We start from the raw sequence: 22,389 nt of genomic DNA, 5'->3' as shown, positions 1-22,389 counted from the left end.
TTTCACGGTGGTCATGGACACTTTGTGCCTCTCTTTTGTGCAGCTCTCTAACATTGAGCTTAAGAATGTTTTTTTTCAACGCCCTCCTTTTCCACATGCCAATAAGAAATGCTGATTAACCTAAAAATACAAAGAAATAAAATAAAAAATAATTAATTTGTTTCATTTATTTAAGTGATTAAGGGTACCATTGTATGTAAATGTTGGATTTAAAATTTTCCATGTGCAAATTATGCTGCTCCACTAAAATAATCCTATTTTAAGACTTCTTTACTTAACATCTTTATAAGTTGGTCAATAAATGTTGGGTAAAAGAAAAGTAATACATAGAAGAGACATTTTGCAGTTAGTTTACTGTTTTCAGTCACAAGATTCAAGTTTTCTCTCAAGTAGTATATTATTAAAAGTTATTCATTTCAACAGTTCCTGTTGTGATGCAGGAGATTTTGATTGAAAAATCATTACTCTCCGGCCCATGTCAAGCATCAGGAATGCTTACCTACCAGGCAGATATTGAAGCCTTCTTAGTTTTGTTATAGAAAATCTTTAGATATCAAAAATTAAGGACATAAACAGAATTTCTCACTTGTAATCATTAATTTCTATTTTTCCTATCAGGCACACACAGAAAGAGAAATCAGTGCACCTTGCTGAAGATCCCTCTGCCCATTTTTTTTTATGTACTTCAGAGCGCACACGCTGATCTCCTGCCATGTTTTCATTAGTGCTGGTCTCCTGGGTCTTAGCCCTCCAACATCCATTAGCAGCTCTCACAGGGTGCATAACACAGTAGCCCATGATACCCTGTCCTCAGACGCTGATAAAACTAGAACTATTTCTGCCATTTGTGGTCTCACTCTGTTGTACGATACGAAGTGCTAGATTAGGCAGCAGTACCGGTTGCCACTTGGAGAAAAACACGCTAGACTAGAAAGCCTTTAAACTGGAGACATCACTTTGTTGAAAACTAAAGTAGTTTAATTGCGCAACATCTATGTGAAAAAAAGATGTTTCTTTAAGACTGTTAAATAACTTTAGACTATCTGGCAGTTGGGTTGGCTATTGCCCCTCAGCCACCCCCATAACCTAAATCTCCCCCCCTCCCAGGCCCCCCTTTTGTGGGACCACTGATTTTATTTTCTACATCCAAGTTCCTCTACATTTATTGAATCCTATCAAGAATTTTCTCTTTTTAATTTTGACAAATAGATAGCCTTCAGTCTCTAAACTCATTAGGTAAATAGAATTAGCAAAATGAGTTTAGCTCAGAATTGCTGAAATAGAAATTTGATTTGAAATGGAAAAAAGTGCACAACAAGCTTTTCATGACTCTCAGTTTACTCAGTACATCAGCCCTGTAATCCCTGGAGAAGCTGCTAACAGAGCAACTTGTCTGCATCTAACCTACATGTGCCATGTAGCCTCTCTGGGTCCATTAAAGCATTTCGTTGTGGAAGAGCTGAGACTGTCCCCCCTGAGTTTGGGGATAAAAATCTACATTGTGCTGCATGTGTCAATGAGGACGTTCCAGGTTCTCTAGATAGAGTTCATTGTCCATGGAGTTGTCCATTCAGCTGTGAAGTTTTTGTTAATGATTGCTTCTGAGCCTGTTCTGTGCCAATCTGTTGAGTTTTTTATGTTTTATGAAACTTGGCAGACATGCATGTATCCATTTTCTTTTTTTTTAACTACTCGTGGATGAGACATTTTGTTTAATTGGCTGGCCATTTTCCATGCTTTGAGCAAGATAGATAAAGTATATTTTAATGTTTATGATTTAAATTGTGTTTTCTTAACATCTGTGTGCACATGAGTTGAGCATGTTGCTCTCCTTGACACATCAAGCTGTTTGTGTAGAAACAAATCTGTTCAGATTCTTTTGGTGTGTAGGTCACAGTTTTCTTTTACTTTCTCAAATCCTCTGGTTATCTGTGTATCTTTTGCAATTCCTCTCACACTTTCTCACATACATGCATCCCCACTTGAGTGCAATCTACTACGTGTGAAGCCCACTAGGGACCAATTTTTTCCACAACTCTCCAATCTTCCTCTCACCCTCCTTCTGCTCTGTTTCACTCTGATGACTGCTCTCCAGGCGTTTTGGGACTCTGGCCTGTCAAAGGGACATAGATTGTGAAGGTTGGGGAAAAATGGGGCTTATGGAGGTCCATCTCGAGAGCCTGAGTGCACGTAATATATGTGTTTGTGTATGTGGGTTTATAAGGAAGAGGAGAACAACTCAAAAGTAAAATAAGGGAGCAGATTTTTACGCTGTAGTGAGGTAATTGGGCTGCTCTGCAACAAAAGGAGGCAGAACAGAGAGAGAGTACTTAAGCCAACATGAATCTGTTGTGTTCAAAATATAGCGAAAGCATATAGCGCCTTGCAAAAATACTAATACCCCTTCAACATTTTCATATTGTCATGTTTCCCGTTGAGCTTTAGTGTCACGGGTCGACACAAATTAGTGCATAATTGTAAAATGGAAGGAAAAGGATGCAAGGTTTTGACACTTTTCTACATTTTGGTTCAGTTTGTCTAGATTGCACCAATTCACAGCAAATGTCATCTCAAGGCACTTAATAAGACAAGAAAAGATCCAACCTATATACAGAAACATATAATCAATTTCATCCAATCATATAGAGAGATTCAAAGTCAATTATAATTTTTTCTTTTTCCCAAATGTAGTTGCAATAAAATTGTCAGTCAGACATTTTCTACCGCTTCTTCCATAGTGGTTCGCGGGGAAGCTGGAGCCTATCTTTAGCAGTCTATGGGCAGGAGGTGGGTTACACCCTGGACAGGTCGCCAGTCCATCGCAAAAATTGTTTATCATTCTAATTGGTAAATAGTTGTCTATCTAAGGAAGGCCAGTCGTTTACATTGAGTCACTGACTTTGCCTCCCTCCTTCTGAGCTAACATGTGGCGACAGAAATGGAAAAACTCTCTTTTAACAAGAAGCAACTTCCAGCTCAGCATTGAGGATCAGTATGAACGACTATCTGTTGTAGTCCACTGGGGTTTGAAAAGACCAAAAAACACAAACAATTGTCAGGTTGTACTTTCTACGTTAAAGCAAGGTAAGCAGAAGCTCTTTTAGGAGAGAAATACACCTAAGCAGTTTATCTCTGAGCGTGTAGTACAATTAATCTATAGGATGAAAAACAGAGTACATATAGTTAGTGGCAGCAGTAGTTGGCCTAATGGCTTTTTCCAAGAGAGGGATAGCGTTAAACACGAAGACAGGGCAAAGTGCGTCCCCTATAGAGAGAGAACATGAATTTAATGGCAGTGTTAGCTCAGGTGAAAGCCGCTTCAAGGAGGGTGACACGGCTAACACAGAAACACTGGACTGTGTTTCTGTGTTTCCAGCTAAAAAACATAAAAATGTGTGGAAAGGTGTACCATGCTTGAGTTTCAGTCCCTTTAATCAGCACTTGGTGGAACCACCTTTAGGTGCACTTCCAAGTCTTTTGAGGTATGCTTCTAACAACTTTGCACATATAGAGACTGAATATGTGCCCATTCGACTTATCTAAATAGCTCTAGTTTAGTCATTTGAAAGTGTACAAAAATTTTTTGATTTGGGCTATGTATAACACTTTTCTCCTGTGAGGACAAACCTCTGCCCCAGTCTCAAGTCTTTAACAGGCTCTAATAGGTTTTCTTCCAGGAGTGCCCTGTATTTTACTCCATACATGTTTTCCTGAACTCTGACCAGCTTCCCTGTATTGACTGAAAAAAGAGCATCATGCAGTTTATCTCTGAGTTTATTGCTCAGAGATAAACCAGTTTTAAAGGGCTTTTGGTGTGTTTATGCGGATGTATGGTGTAGGCTTTCCTTCACAGACAGCATTTCACATGTTGTCTTATCTGGCCAGAGCAACTTATTTCCCCTGTTTATTGTGCCCCCTACATCGCTTAGGCAAGCTGCACACAGGATTTTGTTTAACGATTTTTCTTTTGCAACTCTTCCAGGAAGGGCAGATTTGGGAGTGCATGATTAATAGTTGTTCTGTATAGTGGATCTATCCACCTAAACTGTGAATCTCAGCAGCTCCTCCAGAGTTACCATGGGCCTTTTCTGATTAATTGTATCCTTGTGCAGCTCGTCTGTGTAGATGGTTGTCTTGGTAAATTTGCAGTTATACCACTTATTAGGTGACCTATTAAAGCATCTTGTTACGATAAATTTTAATTTTGGAGCATTAGAGTAAAGAGGGCTGCCACACTTCTACAATTTTTCTTTCACTGAGCACTCAAATCCAAGCAAAATACTGAAATGTGATAAAGTAGTACTGAACAATATTTAACATACATTAGGTCTCATGGAAATTACTTCAAGCAATTAACTGCCTGTATTAATATTTGCATTTTTTATTGGTTACAAATACGTTTCTTGTATTTTCTGTGTGCATGTTCACAGTAAGCCTGTTTTCTATCATTGTGCATCCACATTCGATCTAATATAAGCAATCAGCCTTCCTGATTTAAACTGAGCAGACTCTGATGCTGTTTTGGTGTTTTCAACCTACAGGGGTGTGATTAATCCCATCGGGGGTGTGAAGGGAGGTCGGACGGCACCCCTCCAGTGTGTCTCTGTAGCCGAGGGTCACTCGAAGCCGGTTCTGTGTGTGGACGCTACAGATGAGTTGCTTTTCACTGGATCTAAAGGTGTACACACACACACAAATGCATGAATATCTTGTAGATAAAAAACACAAATCAGTCCTTAGATGTTCATTATATTCAGATTATAAGTCAATTACATTTATTTCTGTTTTAAAATCAGAACGTCAAGGCAGAAGGTGTGAACTTTACTTTGCAAGCAATACATAAAAACCTGTGCTGTCAAACATTACGAGTTCATTTGTGGAGTAGCAGAGTAAGACTACTGGGGTGCTGAGGTAGTCACCAGTAAGAACAGAGGTGCACTGATGCAGCTTTGCCTGTACAGAGACAGTATCTGTCCTGAAAGTGTAATCAGTATGCCATGAATTACTTGCTGGATCAGTGAAGTGTGTCATGGAGGTGAACAGTCTGTGGCTCTGCTGAGGTGTTAAGGAAGCTCAGGTGGCTTTAATAACAGCCTTCAGCTTGTCTGCATTGTTGATTCTGATATTTTCATCTTCCCCTGGCCAGTACAGACAATTCCAAGTCCTGCTGTAAAGTTAAATCAGCATCTCCATAAAGCTTGTCAGCAGAGGGAAGCATAGAGTGTTCTAAAATGTCCTTTCCTGTTACACATTTTTGGACTAAAAAACATAGTGGACCAACACTATCAGATGTCATGGCTCTCCAAGTCCTCACTGACTGTGAAAACCTCTCACTGGAACCTCAGTATCTTGAATTATGTGTCTTTGCACTTTTCCTCCACACTCTGAGAACTTGATTTCCAAATTAATTGCAAAATTTACTTTCATCCAAAAAAGAGGACTTTGAGTCCAATTCTTCCTCCCTGGGCTCATATAAGACACTTCTGACAATGTCTCTGGCTCATCATTGGCTAAACACAAGGAATGCAACAGTTATAATCATGTATATGTCTGTGTGGTGGCTCCTGAAGCTATGACTCCAGCTGCTCCATGCCGTGGGAATCTCCAACAAAACTTCTGAAAGGACTTTGCTTGAAAATCCTCTTATGCTTAGGGTTGTCCCTATGGTTTGTGTATTTTATTTTGTAACACACTTTTTACCTCCGCTTAAGTTTCCATTATTACGATAAAATAAAGCCTTCTGTAAATACCCATTAAGTGGGATTAGTCAATATTTAATATGAAAGGTCAAAAACATGCAATGTGAATTACATTAGTACTGAGCGGTTTTACAATGTCTCATATAGTTAATTTAATCTGCTGATATTAACCTGTCACTAAGACCAGAAGCTGCTGCATGTGATGATATTTCAGCATCCTATAGGCAGCAATCAAAACTAACATTAGCACATCACTCTCATGTGGTTTGAATGACATTACTTTCCAAATTACCACTAAATGGCACGGCCACCAAAGTTATATTGTCTTATCTGGGTCGAATGATGAAGAGCTATTTAAAAGTCATGGCAGAGAAAGCAATAGATGTACAGACAGAAACAGAGTTGTTTGTAGATTTTTAGGAAACATTCAGTCCCTAATATATTTTTCCACGTTTCCTTTGTCAGATCGTACCTGTAAGATGTGGAATCTGGTCACAGGTCAGGAGATCACCACCCTCAAAGGCCACCCAAACAACGTGGTGTCGGTAAAATATAGCCCCTCTTCTGGTCTGGTCTTCAGTGTCTCCACCTCATACATCAAGGTGTGGGACATCCGTGATTCTGCCAAGTGCATACGCACCCTCACGTAAGTTTTTCTTCCTGATCAGCCAGATGGAACTGTTTGATGAAACATTTCATTAAAATATGCTTTTTTTCTCTTAGTGATGTGCACCAGGTTGCATTAAAATGACAAATTATACTGTGGATTGCTTTTAGAAAAAATTACAGCTGCTAACTTTTTCTCACACTCCATCTTTCTTTTTTTTTTCCTACGCTACGTGGCCTCTCTTTACGGCCTGACAGATCATCAGGGCAGGTGGTTTCAGGAGACGTGTGTGCTGGCACAACCACCCGGACAATCACCTTTGCTCAGGGCGAGTGTCAGATCAACCAGATAGCACTCAACCCTTCAGGATCTGTCCTCTATGCTGCAGCTGGGAATATTGTTCGCATGTGGGACCTCAACAGGTACATTTTTAATGGGTCATTTATATATTATCTGGTAACTTGTTAAGGTGTTCAGTCAGTCATTTAAATATCCTTTATTTCTTCTATACATGTTTGTTTTAAGGCTCATAATAGGTTAATTTATGCACTTAGAAAAAGGTGACTTTTAAAGGGCATCAGTAAGATCAGGAACTCAGGGTTAGTGATATGCAGGATGTCCACAAGGTTCCTACTTAATCTTGAAAAGTTTTAGACGTCTGGAATTTAATTTAAGTATTTTCCAGGTTTGGATAGATGTGGAAAAGGAAAACAGAGTAAGGAAAAATTGTTTGCATTTTCTGACTTCCATTATCTTAAAGTTGCCTATCTGTTTATCAGTCATCCACCTATGTTCAAGTCTGGAATAGCACAGGCATCAAAAAATTGTAGGAATCCGGTCCATATTTTCTATAAGGAACCTATTTTCTTCAGTTTTTCTGCTTCTAAAGGAAAGTGATCAACAGATTGGAGCAGACAGTTTGCACTGAGGGGCTCCAAGCTATTTAATGATGCATAAGAAACTCCCCCCAGAAATGAAAAATGAACAAATTAAGCATTTCTTCATTCCCTGCCAGAGGCATCAGTATGTCCCAATAGTTTAACTTTAAGAGAGAAAGGGACGGGATCTTTATCTGGTGACAAGGGCGACTTGAAAATCGGATTTGTTTGAAATGAATTTCACAGACCTTTGCTTCACCTCCTGTCTGTTTATTTTATTTTATTTTTTGTGCAGGATGCAGGGGACCGGCAAGCTTATGGGCCATATTGGTTCTGTCATGTGTCTGACAGTGGGGCAGTCTCTGCTGGGCAAAGACCAAGTCATCACTGGCTCAAAAGACCATTATGTCAAGGTACATATCACAAGTATACCAACAGTGCTTTGCAAAAATATTCATACACCCTTGAAACTTTTACATTTTGTCACTTTGCAAACACAAACTGTAAAAACACATTGTATTTGGATTGTATTAATTAAGTAGAAGGACAAAGATGCATGTTTTTTTTAAGCAGATAAAAAACTCTGGCATGCATTTGTATTCAGAGGCCTTAGTCAATACGTAGACGTTTCGTTGCAATTGTTGCCAGTTACCTTAAGGTATGTTTTTATTGATAGCATATGTGAACAACAGATTCTTGACTTTGGACTCAGGTCTGACCTTTGGTGGGGGCTCCAACAAGTTTCCCTGCAGTATTGCCCTGTATTTAGCTTCATCCATCTTTTCATCAACTTTGACAAGCTTCCCTATCCTTGCTGAAGAAAAGCATCCCCACATCATGCTCCCACCAGCATGTTTTACCATGGTGTGTTCAGAATGATGGAGTGTTAGTTTACCCCCCACATAACCAGAGCCTCTTCTTCCACTGGTTTTGCGTATCCCCTAGAAGGCTTGTGGTAAAGTTTAAACATGACTTCTTATGACTTTCTTTCAGCAATGACTTTCTTCTTGTCCCTCTTCCAAAAAGGCCAGAGTTGTGTACACATCTAGTAGTTGTCCTGTTCACAGATTCTCTCACCTGAGCTATGGATCTTTGCAGCTCCGCCTGAGTTACCATAGGTGTCCTGGCTGCTTTCAGTGAAGGGATATATTTGCATAATGTAATGTTCTTTAACAAACCTTCAGGACTGGATTTTGTTTATTGGTATCAGAGTAACGAAGGGCTAAATACAGTTGCAGGCCACACTTGAACTGTAGTTTGTGGTTGTACCGTGACAAAATTTAAAAAAGGTGGTATGAAAGGTATACTTTTGGAAGGTACTGTATAAAAATCTGAGCATTAAATCTAAAGATCCTTCATGTTATATACAATATATATATATATATATATAATAATGCTTATTTTATTTTATTTCTCTTGAGATATTTGATGTGGCAGAAGGAACTCTGGGTAATGTAGGTCCTGCTCATAACTTTGAGCCGCCGCACTATGACGGCATTGAATGTTTGGCCGTGCAGGGAGACGTGCTGTTCAGCGGCTCGCGAGACAACGGCATCAAGAAATGGGAGCTGGAGCAGCAGGAGCTTGCACAGGTTTGTGTTGTTTCGTTTGTGTGAAGCTGTTCAGGGTTTGTAAAAAATGTGAGAGGACCCAAAACATGTCTTTGTAATGTTTAAAACATGCCAACAGCTGCAATGGGATACCTGAACAGAAAGCTACATGCACCTAATGTATTGTTACCTGCTGACAGCGTCAGTTAACAGGAGCAGGAATGTTTTATAATCACGTTACAGATAGAAAGTTCATACATCAGAATTTAAGGAGTACTTTCTTTGACAAAACGTGGAATGAGTCGGCCGGCTGCACAATGCCTCACTCTTGACGGCGATTAAATCCTGATCTCTTGACCCTCATAATATACAGAGCAAAGTGGAGTCTGTTTCATACAGTGTGTCTGTTGCAAATAAAGTGCTAAAAAGCTATTTCTTCAAATAACTGCAGTAAGAGCTTTCTTATTAGTGATGATGATAAAGAACTGCATCACTGCTTATATGCTCTTGATCAGTGAGCCACTGCTTCCCTTCTTCCAAATCTGTGAGCAAACTTATGTTTTTTCTCCATATTTATTGCACAATATCTGATTCCACCCCATGGTTAATTCTCTTTTTTTAAAATCTGCAAACCAAAAAAAATAATTATTGGAAATAATTGCTTTTTTATTCAGCTTCAGAATTTAAAGTCTCTTCTCATCATGCAACCACCTTCACCCATAAAGACGAAACTTGAAGCAGTTGGAGGTAGATCAATCTACCATCATTCTTTGAGTATTATAACAGTGCTTCATCTTTCTGACTAGCAGAACTGAGTAAACCTTTGCCTCACATCCTTTTGTTGGAAAGCTTTAAAGCATTTACAAGTTTATGGTATAAGTCCCAGCTCAGGCCTGATTTGCCTGTGATGACAGGGATGTATACTTCTGAATCTGAGGATAAGCGAACATGCATGTATGTGATACATTGATGAAATCTGTGTCTATTTCTTTGAAGCTTACTTACTGTTATTATTAGGAGCATCCCAGTAATCAGTTTCTAGGCTAATACCTTGATGTAAACTTCAAATAGTCTTAAGTGTCTTGCAGTGATCAGCAAGAGTAAAAAAAAACATTGTCGTGAACAACACTTTTGAAGTAATGCCTCATACTACCCCGAGCTAAACCACAACCACAGAGAACAATGGTTAGAGTATGAGAGCGTGCTAATGTGAAACAAATAAAACTCCACTGTTTGCAAGGGGAGTGCGGTTTCAATTATAACTAATTGCTCTGACCTAGCTCATTCATTTAATGATATATTTACGAGAATATGTAACTGAACATTATAACAAAACGGAACCTGTACAATTAGTAATTAAGATTATTGGTTTAATGGATTAAATAAATCAAGGAAAACTCTTGTGTTCAAATGAGAATATATTTTTGTCTATTATAAATGCTAGATTTCTGCAAGTTCTGCTGGTGGGCAGCTTCCTGCCACCTGAGCGTTCCCTTCATGTGCTTGCTCTGTAGAGGTAGCCAGCACTGTGTGTTGTCATGTGTAATGTGGCAGTAAAGCGGCGTGTCAACAGCGGGGAGTTTAGAGCCCACTCTCAGCTACAGGTACCCGTGGAGGAAGATGTTGAGTGGGTTTTTTTTTTTTTTTTTTGCATGTGCTGTATTCTCCGCCGTCTCCTGTGTATTCTCCGTTGCCTGCATGTGCTAATAATGCATAATCGTACAGCTTGTGGGCGGATGTAGTCTACTCATTTGCATGCCCATCACTTTCCCAGTTTGTTTTGCATAAGTTCTGTTTTACCTTTTGTTTATTCAAACAGACAAAACCAAATCACAGGACATAATTATTTCTTTCCAGAGCTGGAATTAAATCAACTCGCTCTTTGCGGTGCACTGTAGCATATGACCTTAACCACATTTGTGAAGCAGCCAACACCATCCATTTTACAGCGTCCCCGACTCAGCGGTCTCTGTATAATTATGTAATGGGATCAAATTGTGGCTTTGGGTATAATAATATAACATATTACAGTGGACTCTGAAACTGCCTTTCTCAGGATTATTACTGGAAGCTGCTGTGACCAGACCACCACCACAATAAAAAGCAGCCTCTGCTGTTTTTTTCCCATAAGGAATATGTGAAGTAATATGCTTATAATTACTGTAGAATGCAGTCTAGTGGACCCCCCAACTCCTCCCACCTCCACCCCCACCCTGGTATATGATGAATGTCCCAATATAGCCTCCCCAAACAGCTCACATTGTGTCCGCATCTTTGCTGGGTAATAGGTGTTTATGTAACTGTTGTTATTGCTGTGTGTTATTGTTCTCTGCAAGGTGTTTCAAAGATTTAACAGTGCTTCACCTTTTTGTGTAAGGTTGTTAGAGATAGTGTTGATGTAGATTATTCAAGTCACCTTTATTGGTTTGTTCTGCGAAGTGTTTCTCACATTTCTGTTTATAAGGTACTTTGCACCACATATGCTTTTTTTTTCCCACTCACCAACCCCTTAAGATGAAGTCTGCATCGGACTTTCACACATGTTTGAAAATTGAAAGAGAATAATCCAGTTGTAACTAATCATATATTTACATATAACAATCTGAAAAGGCTGGTAGATATTTGTATTTACTTCACCAGAGCCAGTACTTTTTTGAAAAACCTGTCACTTCAATTACAGCTGCAAGTCATGTGAGGTAGGTCTCTACTAGGTTTACACATCCAGACATGAGACACATTTGCAAAATGCCTCAGATCAGTTAGATCGTAAGTGGGGAATCTGTCAGAAGCAATTTTAAGTCTTGTCAGAGATTTCCGAATTGATTTAGGTCTGGACTTTGACTGGGCCATTCTAACACATAAATATGCTTTAATCTAAACCATTGCATTGTAAGCCTTTAGGGTCGCTGTCAAGTTGAATAGTGATACAACCTTCCAGATTGATAATCAGCAACAATTGCTTTTCTCAGTTAATCGCTGAGATCCTCCTTGGCATTGTGTTCACACACTCCTGAGTGTTCTTTAAATCCTCAGTTTATAGAGGCGGTGACACCTGGTGATGATCAGTTTAATAATTATATTTGACTGGTTCCACTTCCATTCTCCATCTTTAATCCTATGAAAGCAGAAATGGTGTACTTAATTTTTTTCCCACAAGGCTTATATTGGCTTTGAGAAAAATGTTTTTGTGGAATCTATAGTGGTGTTTTTTTGCATACTTGAGGTAAGACTGAAATAATTATAAAACCTGCATAGACCAGATAAGAATATGTCCTGATTTGTATAGCTATAGAATTTTACCATGAATGTAAATAGATAAACTTTTTTTACTTCTCCCCTGTGCAGTGAAGCTACATTAAAATGTGTTGTTTCTTATAATTTGACTAACAAATGTTTAAGCTGAGTATTTCTTAGAGATGTTCAGATCAGAATTGTGTGGCCAATTTCCAAAGCGGAAGTTTGGAGTTTTTCTGGAGTTTTCTTGAAGAAATTCTCTATATTTTGCTGCTGTCATCTTACCCACTTTGTGGACTAGTTACCCGGTTACACAGAAAAACATCCCCACTGCATCATTCTGCCACCACCATGTATGCTGTAAAAATGGATGGAAGTGTTGTGGACAAGTAAAACTGGATATATATTTGGATAAAGGGTGTAAAATGTACATTTTGCTATTGATTAAGGATGGAGTTCGTTTTTTATTTCTTCTGTAGTTACATGAGATGTCAGCTAATTATTAGCTGAATTCACTGGAAAGGAAACACAGGTCCCTTACTTTGTCATCGCTCCAAGCATTCAGCCAGTTTATGCGAGTCAATCTTCATCAGTACAGATGGAACATCTGCATAGTCCACAATGAGATTAGCGCCATTGTTGGTTGATTGTATCTGCATAATGTTGGTAGCAGTTATGGTCTGGCTAAGCTACAGCATCACGACACAACACTTGCCTTAGCTGTGTGAACTACGGCATCAGATGCATATATAGGCAATGCTGGGGCATCACTTAAAGATACTTAATGCAGTGAAAGGGGGTAATACCAGTCTAGATGCTGTCAAGCATAATGTTTGAAGTGGATTTATTCACGTATTTGTTGACTAGTTTGATTAAAAATTGCTGGACCAAAGATGAATAAATCAAACCCTGTTTTATTTTGTGTAACCTTTTTTTATTTAATGCATATTAAAGTTTAGACTTACAAAATTTAGGCTTTTCTAGAGACCTTTAAAACCATTACTTACTTATGTTTAACATCCAACCTGGTTGAGGATGAATGTTTCTGCTTTGGGTGGGAGAAAATTCCAGGAGAAGTGTGTCGAGCATGTTGACAAATTGAGGCTGGCATGTGTGCTTTAACCGTAGTGCCCTCAACAATGATTGGCATCCCGATTAAAGATGCGTACAAAACTGCTCAAATAAATTGTCACCATAGAGATTTGGGGACCTCATAATGTCATTCTCTGCTGCTGTGAACTTAGGAAATTTTCACATTTTTTGGAGTTGTTAAGGAAGACAGTAATGACATAGATGATTTTGTTAAAATTAAATTTTTCCATACTTCATACCTGTGGTCAAAATCTTTCAGTGTGCGATTATGTTACCATAACAAAAGATTCAATTATTTTCAGGTTTTTACACGTCTTTACCACTGGTGCCAATAGGTGAGGAGGGTATTTAATAATTGTGGGAGACTTCAACATTCACATGGACAATCCTGAAGACAGAAGTACAATAGATCTATGTGACACTCTTAGAAAGTTTGGTTTGACTCAACATGTTAAACAGAAAACGCACAAACAGGGACATATTTTGGACTTGATCATCACTAAGGGTCTAAACATTTCCAAGGTGTCTGTAACTGATGTTGCTCTATCTGACGACTTCTCTGTTTTTTTGAAAGCATCATCTGCAATGACTCAGTTTGCCAAAGAGACAAGAAAAGACATCTTTAAGGACAGTGCTACTGAAACCTTTAACCAGATTTACTCTTCTACCTCCACTTTGCCCTGTAACACTGTAGATGAGCTGGTAGAAAACTTTCATTCTAAACTCTCGGACATCATTGATTCAATTGCTTCAATAAAAGTGAAAGTCGTTTCTGGGAAGAAAATGTCTCCATGGAGAAGTGCTCCACCAGTCAGAAGTGAAAAAAAGGAGTGTCAAAAAGCTGAACGCAGGTGGCGAAAGACTGGACTCCAGGTTCACTATATTATCTATAAAGAGAGACTATACAGATATAACCTACAACTGAAAAATGCAAGGGAATCTTTCTTTTCTGAGATCATCAGCAAAAACATTAACAATGCTCGTGCATTATTTGCTACGGTCGACAGGTTAACAAATTATTATTATAATAATAATTATTATTATTATTCAATATTATTATTGAAAAAGCTGTGTTTCAACAGTTAAATAACTTCCTAACAACAACCAACCGCTTCGATGTCTTCCAGTCAGGCTTCCTGTTCACCACAGTACAGAGACTGCTCTTGTCAAGGTGTTCAATGACATCCATATACAGGTCCTTCTCAAAATATTAGCATATTGTGATAAAGTTCATTATTTTCCATAATGTTATGATGAAAATTTAACATTCATATATTTTAGATTCATTGCACACTAACTGAAATATTTCAGGTCTTTCATTGTCTTAATACGGATGATTTTGGCATACAGCTCATGAAAACCCAAAATTCCTATCTCACAAAATTAGCATATTTCATCCGACCAATAAAAGAAAAGTGTTTTTAATACAAAAAACGTCAACCTTCAAATAATCATGTACAGTTATGCACTCAATACTTGGTCGGGAATCCTTTTGCAGAAATGACTGCTTCAATGCGGCGTGGCATGGAGGCAATCAGCCTGTGGCACTGCTGAGGTCTTATGGAGGCCCAGGATGCTTCGATAGCGGCCTTTAGCTCATCCAGAGTGTTGGGTCTTGAGTCTCTCAACGTTCTCTTCACAACATCCCACAGATTCTCTATGGGGTTCAGGTCAGGAGAGTTGGCAGGCCAATTGAGCACAGTGATACCATGGTCAGTAAACCATTTACCAGTGGTTTTGGCACTGTGAGCAGGTGCCAAGTCGTGCTGAAAAATAAAATCTTCATCTCCATAAAGCTTTTCAGCAGATGGAAGCATGAAGTGCTCCAAAATCTCCTGATAGCTAGCTGCATTGACCCTGCCCTTGATAAAACACAGTGGACCAACACCAGCAGCTTACACGGCACCCCAGACCATCACTGACTGTGGGTACTTGACACTGGACTTCTGGCATTTTGGCATTTCCTTCTCCCCAGTCTTCCTCCAGACTTTGGCACCTTGATTTCCGAATGACATGCAGAATTTGCTTTCATCCGAAAAAAGTACTTTGGACCACTGAGCAACAGTCCAGTGCTGCTTCTCTGTAGCCCAGGTCAGGCGCTTCTGCTGCTGTTTCTGGTTCAAAAGTGGCTTGACCTGGGGAATGCGGCACCTGTAGCCCATTTCCTGCACACGCCTGTGCACGGTGGCTCTGGATGTTTCTACTCCAGACTCAGTCCACTGCTTCCGCAGGTCCCCCAAGGTCTGGAATCGGCCCTTCTCCACAATCTTCCTCAGGGTCCGGTCACCTCTTCTCGTTGTGCAGCGTTTTCTGCCACACTTTTTCCTTCCCACAGACTTCCCACTGAGGTGCCTTGATACAGCACTCTGGGAACAGCCTATTCGTTCAGAAATTTATTTCTGTGTCTTACCCTTTTGCTTGAGGGTGTCAATAGTGGCCTTCTGGACAGCAGTCAGGTCGGCAGTCTTACCCATGATTGGGGTTTTGAGTGATGAACCAGGCTGGGAATTTTAAAGGCCCCAGGAATCTTTTGCAGGTGTTTAGAGTTAACTCGTTGATTCAGATGATTAGGTTCATAGCTCGTTTAGAGACCCTTTTAATGATATGCTAATTTTGTGAGATAGGAATTTTGGGTTTTCATGAGCTGTATGCCAAAATCATCCGTATTAAGACAATAAAAGACCTGAAATATTTCAGTTAGTGTGCAATGAATCTAAAATATATGAATGTTAAATTTTCATCATGACATTATGGAAAATAATGAACTTTATCACAATATGCTAATATTTTGAGAAGGACCTGTAAATGCAGACTGTGGAAGAACCACAGTGCTGGTATTATTGGACCTTAGTGCAGCATTCGACACTGTTGATCACTCCATTTTATTAGAGCGCCTGGAAAACTGGGTCGGCCTTTCTGGTACTGCACTCAACTGGTTTAAATCCTACTTGAAGGACAGGGACTTTTTTTGTGTCAGTAGGTAATTTTACATCAGAGACCACAAAAATCACATGTGGCGTTCCCCAAGGGTCCATCTTAGGGCCCCTCCTATTCAATATCTACATGCTCTCCCTAACTCAGATTTTAATAAACAACAACGTAAGTTATCATAACTATGCAGACGACACACAGCTATTCGTTACGATGTCACCAGGTGACCATGAACCCATTCAAGCGCTGGATAAATACATAGAAGAAATCAATGCATGGATGGTCCTCAATTTTCTTCAGCTGAATCAAAACAAAATTGAAGTAATAATCTTTGGACCAAAAGAAGAGTATTTAAAAGTTAGCACACAGCTTCAGTTAATACAGCTAGAAACTACCAGTCAGGCTCGAAACCTGGGTGTAGTGATGGACTCAGACCTGAACCTTCAGAGGCACATAAAGGTAGTAACAAGGTCGGCCTTCTATCACCTAAAGAACATCTCCAGGATTAAAGGACTAATGTCTCAGCAGGACCTTGAAAAACTAATTCATGCGTTCATCTTTAGTAGAATTGATTACTGCAACGGTGTCTTCACAGGTCTGCCTAAAAAGTTGATCAGACAGCTGCAGTTGATCCAGAACACTGCTGCCCGCATCCTCACTAGAACTAAGAAAGTGGAGCACATTACCCCGGTTCTAAAGTCCCTACACTGGCTCCATGTAGCTCAGAGAATAGACTTTAAAATACTTCTGTTAGTCTATAAATCACCAAAATAGCACCAAAATACATTACAGACTTGTTGTCAGTGTATCAACCACCCAGACCTCTCAGGTCTTCTAGCTCAAATCTACTCACCATACCCAGAAACAGAACCAAACATGGAGAAGCAACTTTTAGTTCTTATGCTCCACTAATCTGGAATAAACTCCCAGAAAACTGTAAAAGCGCCGAAACCCTAAGTTGCATTAAATCAAGATTAAAAACTTATTTGTTTAGAGTGGCCTATGACTGTGCCATCTAGGCATGATTAGTTGCGTTTTCACCCCAATTTTCCTTTCATTTTTTGTCCATCATTCTATTCTCTTTATTTTATTTTATTTTATTTTACTTTTTTAAATGACCTCTGTTGTTTGATTTTATCATTTGATTTGTTTTTCTGTGTCTGTATCTGTGTTCATTTGCTTTGTGATTGTATTGTAATTGTATGTACAGCGCTTTGAGTGTCTCATTGCTGAAAAGAGCTATATAAATAACCTTACCTTACCTTACCTTACCTTACCTTACCTTACCTTTTTTTTCTGTATGTGTTCATTTGCTTTTTACCTTACCTTACCTTTTTTTTCTGTATCTGTGTTCATTTGCTTTTTACCTTACCTTACCTTTTTTTCTGTATCTGTGTTCATTTGTTTTGTGATTGTATTGTAATTGTATGTACAGCGCTTTGAGTGTCTCATTGCTGAAAAGAGCTATATAAATAACCTTACCTTACCTTTATAGTATTTTTTACACTTTTACTTTTTAAAGTGATACAGGACATTTCTTTCCAGCCGTATAGTGTATGCAAAGTAACGAGGAAAATGAATTCTATCTATTGCACAAGCCTAAACTGTAACAGATTCTGAAAAACCTTGTAGGTATATTTTTATTAAAAGATTAAAACATGTCTGAAATGCTGGCAGTGACAAATGCCAGGCGAAAAATGGGATTCATTTAGAAAAACTGTCTTCCTGAGTGTGTGTTCCTCTGCTCCAAGCTACCTTAATGTGTAGCCCTGGTGGCTAAGATGAATGCAATTATAGAACAACATTAAAACTCAAACTGTAGGAGTCATAAAAGTTTATTAAACCTCTGCATAAAATTCTAATGGCTCTCCCTGTTTTTGCCCTGTGTTTTAGAAAATATCGAGTGAACTGATTTTGTTCGACATCTCATCTCTGCAATGATTTATCCCAGTCCTGGGGTTTTCTGTTCCTAAAGCATCACTCCAAAAATGTGTTAAAAAACACTACAGCCAATGAGAGCAGTTTGTTTGATGTTTATGTGGCACTTTTTCTCAGAAGGAAAACATGGCTTAGGGAATCTTCTGCAAATAAATAGCACAGGAGTTAATTTTAGGGCAAAGATTTAACTTGAACCACCATAAAACTGTTTTGCTAGTTGAAAACCGAAATCGCTTGTGCCTCACCCTGAAAATAACCTTTCTCACCTTTATCATCCCGATCCTGCAGAACAGACCTTCATGATAATGTGAGCAGATCATTCCTGGCTTATGAATTCTGTTTGAAGCCATTGCAAAACACACAGCGAATAGACACACAGTCTAAGAATAGCTATGGCACAGTCTAAAAACAGTCTCTAAAAACTTGTACTTTTATGTTGCCTAGCAACGATGAGGTGCACTTTTAATTCAAGAAATATGTTGTTTTTCTCATGATGTATAATTTTTTTCACTATTAATGAGACATTGAACATGTATGTTTACCTGCTGCTATTTAATGAATGCAGCAACCCAAATGTCATGCACATCCAGCATGATTATTTTTTTATGGATGAAAATGAATGTCGGATCTTTTATTCAACTCCTAACGCAGGTCTGCTCTGACTTCACAGCAAATCCCAAATGCCCACAAGGACTGGGTCTGCGCTTTGGCCTATGTACCCGGCCGGCCCATGCTGCTGAGCGGCTGTCGGGGCGGCATGCTCAAGGTGTGGAATGTGGACAACTTCACACCCATAGGAGAAGTCAGAGGTCACGAAAGCCCCATTAATGCTATATGCACCAACTCCAGACAGATATTTACAGCATCCAGGTATGTTTAAGGAAATGTATACAAAAATTGTTAATCAAAAATTGAATTATGTGCCATTACAGTTCTGTATAGTTTCTTGCAAATATATTCACACCCAATGATTTTTTTCACAATTTGCCACATTACAACCACAAACCTCAAACTTTCTTTACTAATAGAAATTTATTTTATTGGGGTTTTATGTTACAGACCAACACAAAGTAGTGTATAATGATGAAATGGAAGAAAAACGATAGATGGTTTTCAAAACCTCAATTTAATTCTCTAAAGGTTTGCCCATTCTTCTTTGCAAATCAGTTCTGGATTTTGACTGGGCCATTCTAACACACGACCATGCTTTATATTGTAATTCTATGACTTGAGAAGTAGAAGATAAATGATCTGGGGTTTCCAAAGGTTTTTCACAAAAATAAAAAAACCTAAACAGTGTGGCATGTATTTGTATTCGTCCCCCCTTAGTCAAAACTGCTTCTAAATCTTTTGAGGCATGTTTTTATCGAAAGCATTTATGATCATCAATTTTCAAATATTGCCATGTATTCTGTATTGGATTTTAGTCAGAACTTTGACTGGGTCAATTTAACTCACGAATATGCTTCGATCTCAGCCATTCCTTCGGAGCTCTGGCTGTATGTTTTAGGGTCATTTTCCTGATGGAAAGGTGAACTTCTGTCCCAGTTTACAGTTTTTTGTCATGAAATTGTCTTATATTTAGCTCCTTCAGTCTTCTCATCAACTCACAAGAGCTTTCCTGTCCCTGATGAAGAAAGGCATCCCAACAGCATGATCCTGCCACCACCATGTTTTCTTGCAGTGTAATGACTGTGCTGCAATAAAAAGCGTTTTGCATGTAGGCATAAAAGCTTTATTTGTTTGGAGTGCATGACTAATGCTGAAATGTGAAATTCTGCAGCTACTGTGGATAAAGAACACAATGAATAGGTGTTTTGACTAATTAGCTGACTGCTAAAGGCAGTTGGTTGGATTTAATTTAGGGGTATCAGAATAAAGAGGGGTGAAGACAAATGTATGCTATACTTTTCAGAATTTGAAAATTTTTTAAAACCCTGCATCATTTTCAATGTATCACATAAAATACCAATGTTGAAGTTTGTTGCTGTAATGTCACAAAATGTAAACTAGCAAATATAAACTGTGATTAATTTTGCTAGGCACTGTGTGTTAGAAATGCCCCTCAACCAGCATTTTTTTGTTTCCAGTTTGTTCATGCATGTAAAATGATTTGTAGGTAGTCAGTTACTGAAGTCTTCTGAAAATGATTTAATGAGCAGTTTGGAGTTACAAATGCCAAATGACAAAGTTCAAATTTTAGTCAATATAAAATGGTAAGATCAGAGGTAAAGAGATTGCCCTTTACATAAAAGGTAATCTTTCTGGTGAACACTAAATCATTTCGAGTTAATAAGCAGTTCCACGTCAGCCTAGTGTTGCTAGGAGAGTGTTGAACTATAGCTTTGATTTTATAACTGCATGAAACAAAGATGGTGCTGGTATAACTGTCTGCGTCTTCTCCTTGCCGTCTTCTTTCATCACATCTTTAACCTTATTAATAATCTCTTGTTGTTTTCTTGCTCTGTAACCATCCTCTCTACGAACAACTATTTCCTGTTTTGGACCGCCAAACATTGCTTTCTTCCTCTCACCTCCTCCTTCCTCTTCCTCCTCTGATCCCTCCTCGTCTTGTGGACCCCAGTGACTGCAGGGTGAAGTTGTGGACCTATGTGCCAGGCTTGACCCCATGTCTTCCTCGTCGAGTCCTGGCCATTAAGGGGCGAGCCACCAGCCTCCCATGATTGCCTGTCCTCTGCACACCGACCCTCCTTTCCTCTGGTATTCTCTTAACCGGTCATTCTTTTCTTCCTGTTTGTATTTCCCCAGCTTTGAATTTTCTTTGCCTTTGTACTTAAAATCTGCCCTTTGATTCTTTGTTCTTGTGTTTCTGTCCTTTTTTTCATTTGATTCACTTGTCTTATTTGATTTGCTGATGTCTCTTTAAAAATCCCTCTCTGTTTGGATTTTAGGCCCTTTTTTACTTTTTGTGGTTTTCCTTTGTAGATCACTGCCCCATTAAAGACAAGGGAGAATAAAGGTTATGATCCAATATGTCCCATTGGATTTTAGGAAAATGACAACTCATAGTTTTTAGGGGAGATTTTGGGGGGGGTCGGGCTGTATTAAGACTGTGACGTATTTGTCTTTGTCCAAAAGATCATATCTATATATGGCCATATTCATACTACTGATGGGTCTACTTTTACTCAAATTCACTCTAGAAGATGTATTTTACAATCTAAGAGGCAAAACCGAACAGCATGATCTGTGTCAAAAGTGAATTAATTAGATTTAAGTTAAATTTATATTTAAATAAAATAAATAATTAAGATAACTAGGAAAATGGTTGATTAAAATAAATAAAGAAATATAACAACTACAATTAGAATGAAAAAATAAATCGGAATTATTTATTCTAATTAATTACTACTATTAATTGTAAAGTTATAGAAATGAGTACGGTATCATCTGGCCACTGCTTGGCACTGTTCTACTTTCAAATATCAGTGTTTCTGAGAGAATTATCCCCGTCTGATATTTGTTTTTTGTCACACTTCCTACCGTATGTTGCAATGGGGAGAATTTATGGAGGCCAAGGAGGGCCAAAGACACCTGACTTTTTAAGATTAGATAAGATAGCTTTATTGTCTATCACCTTTATGAGATGGAGATTTGTCTCTGACATCTGACAAAACAAGTACCCATACAAAATAGGCAGACAATAAAACACAATAAAAAATAGCTAAAAGCAACAGCTTCATAGGCTCAAGATACCGTATGCATTTAAAACATTATATCGTTATATCATTAAAAAAATTGTCAAATCAATCTTTTTAAGGTATTCCTTGTTCAGAGTGATAAATTTGAGGAGATTAATAGGTTTTCTACCGGTTTACAGGGAATATGATGGGTCATTTTTAACCTGAATGGCTATTTTCTTCAAAGCACGTTTGTATAGATCAAGAGGATTACATTTGCATGTCAGTCAGTCAGTCAGGCATTTTCTACAGCTGGAAATTTAAAGGCAAAAAAAGAAGAAAGGAAGTTTGAATACCCCCCTCTTCCCCTCCCAGCAGATCAAAGTATTCCCGTAATTTTTTTTTCTCATTGTTCAGTTCACCTAATTGAACAGAGTCCCCTGGACTAATCCGGTTCAACAGTGGCCTAAGGCTTCGGTTCACTTAAAGGTTGATGTTCCTCTTTAAAATTGAGATTACGCTTAAATATGACAGCTGACAGAACTGTCAATATAAGGCTGCATCTGTGTTGTTATTTTGATAGATCTTGCACGTGCAAACCTGCACCAGTGCTGAAGCAGCTTGGCAGAACCATTTATCAGTTACAATGGCTAGAACATGAACCTAAAGTTTTATCGTTTGGTTTAAAGTGAAAGGAGAGGCATACAATATTAAGATTTGACCCCCAGACATGCTGGAGCAGTTACCAAGAACCTGCCTATAAGAGCAAGTGTCATGACTGTTTTTTGCAAATTAGCTAAAGATTGGACATAAAGTTTT

The 22,389-nt window shown here is 38.6% G+C and overlaps 1 protein-coding gene across 5 annotated transcripts in view; it reads left to right on the top strand.

The window, feature by feature from the left end:
* The window catches only part of kif21b (kinesin family member 21B), an 85,518-nt gene that overhangs the window by 55,828 nt on the left and 7,301 nt on the right, over positions 1 to 22,389 (top strand). For 3 of the 5 annotated variants that reach the window (XR_007035389.1, XM_047347371.1, XM_047347372.1), the window contains 6 exons: positions 4,542 to 4,678; positions 6,165 to 6,345; positions 6,564 to 6,728; positions 7,480 to 7,597; positions 8,606 to 8,776; positions 18,600 to 18,799. Coding sequence is in view for 4 of the 5 variants with exons in the window: in XM_047347371.1 (XP_047203327.1) it covers positions 4,542 to 4,678; positions 6,165 to 6,345; positions 6,564 to 6,728; positions 7,480 to 7,597; positions 8,606 to 8,776; positions 18,600 to 18,799 (972 nt within the window). In the remaining variant the exon portion in view is untranslated. Of the gene's footprint in view, positions 1 to 4,541; positions 4,679 to 6,164; positions 6,346 to 6,563; positions 6,729 to 7,479; positions 7,598 to 8,605; positions 8,777 to 18,599; positions 18,800 to 20,513; positions 20,651 to 22,389 lie in introns of all 5 variants that reach the window. The other 2 variants (XM_047347369.1, XM_047347370.1) reach the window with 1 other exon arrangement.

The sequence above is a fragment of the Girardinichthys multiradiatus genome, chromosome 20, assembly GCF_021462225.1.
Source record: "Girardinichthys multiradiatus isolate DD_20200921_A chromosome 20, DD_fGirMul_XY1, whole genome shotgun sequence".
In the NCBI taxonomy this organism is placed as follows: domain Eukaryota; kingdom Metazoa; phylum Chordata; class Actinopteri; order Cyprinodontiformes; family Goodeidae; genus Girardinichthys; species Girardinichthys multiradiatus.
Note: the sequence above shows the minus strand (reverse complement) of the source record. Positions and strands in the feature narration are given on the sequence as shown.